Source organism: Monoraphidium neglectum (genome assembly GCF_000611645.1).
Source record: "Monoraphidium neglectum strain SAG 48.87 unplaced genomic scaffold scaffold04911, whole genome shotgun sequence".
Lineage (NCBI taxonomy): Eukaryota > Viridiplantae > Chlorophyta > Chlorophyceae > Sphaeropleales > Selenastraceae > Monoraphidium > Monoraphidium neglectum.
Genome location: NW_014008719.1, coordinates 1 through 3,797, shown reverse-complemented (window position 1 = coordinate 3,797; position 3,797 = coordinate 1). Strand labels below are relative to the sequence as shown.

Here is a 3,797-nt window from a genome sequence, read left to right as displayed (position 1 = left end):
CGGCCGCACGGGTCCGGGCGCGGTGGACGGGGCGTCGCGGGCTGTGGTGGACTACTTGAGGACGGGTGGCACCATCATGCACATCCAAAGCCACGACGATGTGAGCTGGCGCGGGTGCATGCGACGCAGGTTTTACGGGGGCGGGCTGGCGGAGCGCAGGGTTGGGGACTGCGGTGTTGGGCTGCACACCAGATGCTGCATTGGGGGAACGCATCAAAATGAGCTGCGGTGCTCTTTCCGGGGTTCCTTTCAGGGGTTTGGTCAGCTTTCCGGAAAGCCTGCTGCGTGTGGTGCCTCACTCCGCCCTCCCCGCTGGCCCCGCTCAGATGGTGGGCCACTCTGCAGTGGAGGAGCGCGAGGCGCTCGCGGCCAGGCAGCAGCTACGTGAGGAGGGGGGCGGAGGCGAGCACGAGGGGAGCGCCCGCCACCGCGGGGCGCGTGGGGGCAAGAAGTCTGCGACGGCCGCGGCGCGTGGCGGCGGGCGCGGCGGTGGCGCGGGGCCGGCTCAGGTGAAATCCGCAGGCGGCGCGGCGGCGGCGGTCAAGGTCGAGGGCGTGAGCAGAGCGGACGGGCGGGTGGGCGTCGAACCGCCATCCGCTCCATCGGAAGACGAAGAGGCGCACCGGGGCCGCGGCGGGGGGTCGGCCAGGGCCACCAGCCTGCTGGAGGGAGAGGACCCGGATGACGTGTTTTTCGGGTACTCTGTGGAAAAGCCGCCCCCGCTGGACCGCCTGTGGCTGCCGTGCTGCGCGCTCCTCGAGATTGCCGCGCAGCACGGGGCGGGCCCGAGGGAGATGGCCGAGCGCCTGCTGGCGATGGGCCCCGACGAGCTGCGGCGGACGGCGGCGGCGGCGCGGGCGGCGGCGCCTGCAGGGCGCAGCGGAGGGGCGGGAGCGGGCGCGGGGGGGCGGCTGCCGCTGCCAGGCACGGTGGCGGCGCCGGTGGCTGCCAAGCAGGAAGACAGCTTGGACCTGCTGTGATTTGTGACCGGGATGAGACACGGTTGCCCAGCGTCGTGTGACCGCAGGATGCACCTCTTACTGCAGTTCTACTCATTTCTTTGACAATGTTGACTGCCTGATGACCCAATGACACACAAGTTCAGTAGCGCGCCGTTATCGATTTGATATCAATAATTTAAACTGCTTCATTCAATTATTTACCCCTGTTGGCCTTGTGTCCCAGCGGGATACAATCCCTGGCCAAGTGAGCCACCTGCCTGCCTCGGTCAAATTGCTTGAGAGGCGGCTTGCACACAGCGTGGGCGACCGAACCACGGTAAATCTATACCCTGTATATCTGATTTAAAAGCATGGCTTTTGTTTCTAATGGGGAGGGTACGGGGTAAATGATGATCAGGCATACATGAATGCAGTGTGTGTGAGAAATCTGTCGCGCAGCAGGCCTGGTCAAAGGTGCATAATCAACCTGAGGTGCAAAAGATTGGAGCAAGAGGATTGGCCGACGGCTTCGAAGTGGAAGCAGCGCACTGCAAGCCCCAGAACAGTCATACATAGATAAGATAAGTTACTCATGGCATAGCATCACTGCCATCGGCCCCGTGCTCATCAGAGCGGACCTCCTCATTCCATACATAGACAGGAAAATGCAAGAACATTGTGCGATTGGCGCGGTGGGTGGTGGGCTCGCACTACCCCACCAGCTGCCCCTCGTCACTCGCGCCACTCGACCTTGCCGCTGTCGAGCGGCCGCCGCGCCGCGCGCCCCGCCGCGAGCGCCCCCGGCCGCGGGACGCCACAGACGAAGAACCCCAGGCACCTGTCCCCAGCAGCCGCGCTGAGGCCGAGGAACGAGGCCATCTCAGGGCTGTCGCGCTGCGCCGCGTGCCAGCTGCTCCAGTACCCCGCGACACCCAGAGCGCAGGCGGCGAGGTGCATGTTTTGCACCGCGCAGGCGACAGCCGCGAGCTCCTCCCACTCTGGCATCAGCTTAGACGGCACCGCCCGGCGGCGCATGCAGATCGCGATCATGTGGGACACGGGCGCCCAGCGGTGGGCGCGGTCGCGCCGCAGGCGCTCCAGGGCATCCTGCGGCCAGGGTGGTCAGAGGGGTGCGCGTGGCACGCGGTGTGACGCGCGCACATGACCAATCAACTGCGTGAGCAGTTAATTCTATAACGGGCCTTTGCTGAGCTGGCAACAGTCATGCTATCAGTCCAGCCTGATCCAGCAGGCCTGGTTTCAAAAAATAGCCTCTGCCGACCACCACCCTTGTTCTCATGTCCCCCTCCTGCGCCTGCCCACCTGCAGCTCAAATGGGTCGCGCGCGAGGAGCCGCCGCGTCGCGGCTTCCGTCACGTCCTGCATAGCGTGGATGCCGCGCGGCCCCAGCACGACGAACCGCCACGGCTCCGTGCGGCCGTGGGAGGGCGCCCAGTCGGCGGCCTCCAGCATCGCAGCAATGCTGGCGGGCGGGACGGTCTCACCGGTGTAGTGCTGCGGGAAGACGGAGCGGCGGCGCCGGATGGCGGCCGCCAGCTGCATAGGGGTGGGCAGCTGCTCCCGGGGCTCGACTGACTTGACAGGCACGGCTGCAGCCGGGGCCGGGGGCCGGTCAGCACAGGCGACACCGCGGCGCGACAGCTCCCACCGGAAAGGCGCCCGCGCGCCCCAACGCGCCGGCGGGGCGTCGGCGCCGGTGGCCTTGATTGCGCCCAGGGTGCGGGCGGCCGACTCAGACAACCCGCCGGCCCACGACCCGCGCCAGGCCCGTTGTACATACATGAGAAGGACGCCGATCACCACACCAGTCCCCCAAACTAACGATCCGATTGGTGCCCAGACCATGGCTGCCGATTGTAGGGATGCGCTGGTGTGTGCAGGTGAGTGTGCGCTGCTTGCGAATGCTGGCATGAAGAATGGCTCACGCACGAGACTTTCGGAGCAGCCTATGAAATACTCAGTACTGCCATGTTAATGTGTGGAGGCCATCCTTGCCACACAAGTCCGGTATGTTTGTGCGCTGCTGCAACGCAGCCGCTTCCCCCTTGGGTGCTGCCAGCGTCCTGCGCTGTACTTCACGCCCGACGCGGGCGGCCGGCACAAGGCACACGCGCAGCCACAACCACGTTCAAGAACCCAAAGCGCTCCACCGCTGTTATACAGACTGTCTAACCTGCGCATCGCGACTTGTTGTGGATTTTGTTGAAATGGGCAGCACGGGCCCCGCTCCCACGCCGATTTCAGTGATCACCGGCTTCTTGGGGAGCGGGAAGACGACCTTGATCAATTATATTCTATCTGAGAACCATGGGAAGAAAATTGCAGTCATCGAAAACGAGTTCGGAGAGGTTGGAATTGATGACTGCCTGGTGATGCAAGCACAGGAGGAGGTGAGGTGACGCATTGCTGTATAGGCAACAGATGTACTAGAACATGTCGGAGTTCCTGGATGAATGGGGCTGTCGCGCTAATTGTGGGTGATGTCACTCGGGTGTCACTGCGTGGTCTTGTCTGCCATCCAACTGTCTCACCCTCACGCGCTGCTCCACCGGCCACAGGTGTTTGAGATGAACAACGGCTGCGTTTGCTGGTGAGTTCTCGTGACCATGACGGCTTGCTGATGATGTTGCGAGCTGTGCTGTCATTGTAGTAAGGAGCAGCAGCACGTGTAGCGTGGACCAAAGCCACGGAAAGTTTGTTTTGCAGACCACAACCAATATTCAGGCTTTGATGCTCTTGCCCTTGTCTACAATGTTCTCTCGACATCCAGCCGCTGGGTCGCACCCCAGCGTGCCCTCCTGCATGACCCCTCTCTTGCCCCCGCCCGCCCCCACC

General features: G+C 63.9%; 2 protein-coding genes across 2 annotated transcripts; one reads left to right on the top strand and one right to left on the bottom strand.

Moving 5' to 3' along the window:
- Positions 1-326: 326 nt before the first annotated feature.
- Positions 327-980, top strand: MNEG_14965 (hypothetical protein; the record flags this gene model as incomplete). The annotated part of the gene is made up of 1 exon (XM_014036565.1): positions 327-980. One exon carries the CDS (start codon positions 327-329, stop codon positions 978-980), a length of 654 nt encoding a protein of 217 aa, XP_013892019.1.
- Positions 981-1,673: 693 nt separating this feature from the next.
- On the bottom strand, positions 1,674-2,807 carry MNEG_14964 (nitroreductase; the record flags this gene model as incomplete). The annotated part of the gene is made up of 2 exons (XM_014036564.1): positions 1,674-2,048; positions 2,265-2,807. 2 exons carry the CDS (start codon positions 2,805-2,807, stop codon positions 1,674-1,676), a joined length of 918 nt encoding a protein of 305 aa, XP_013892018.1.
- Between the last annotated feature and the right edge of the window lie 990 nt (positions 2,808-3,797).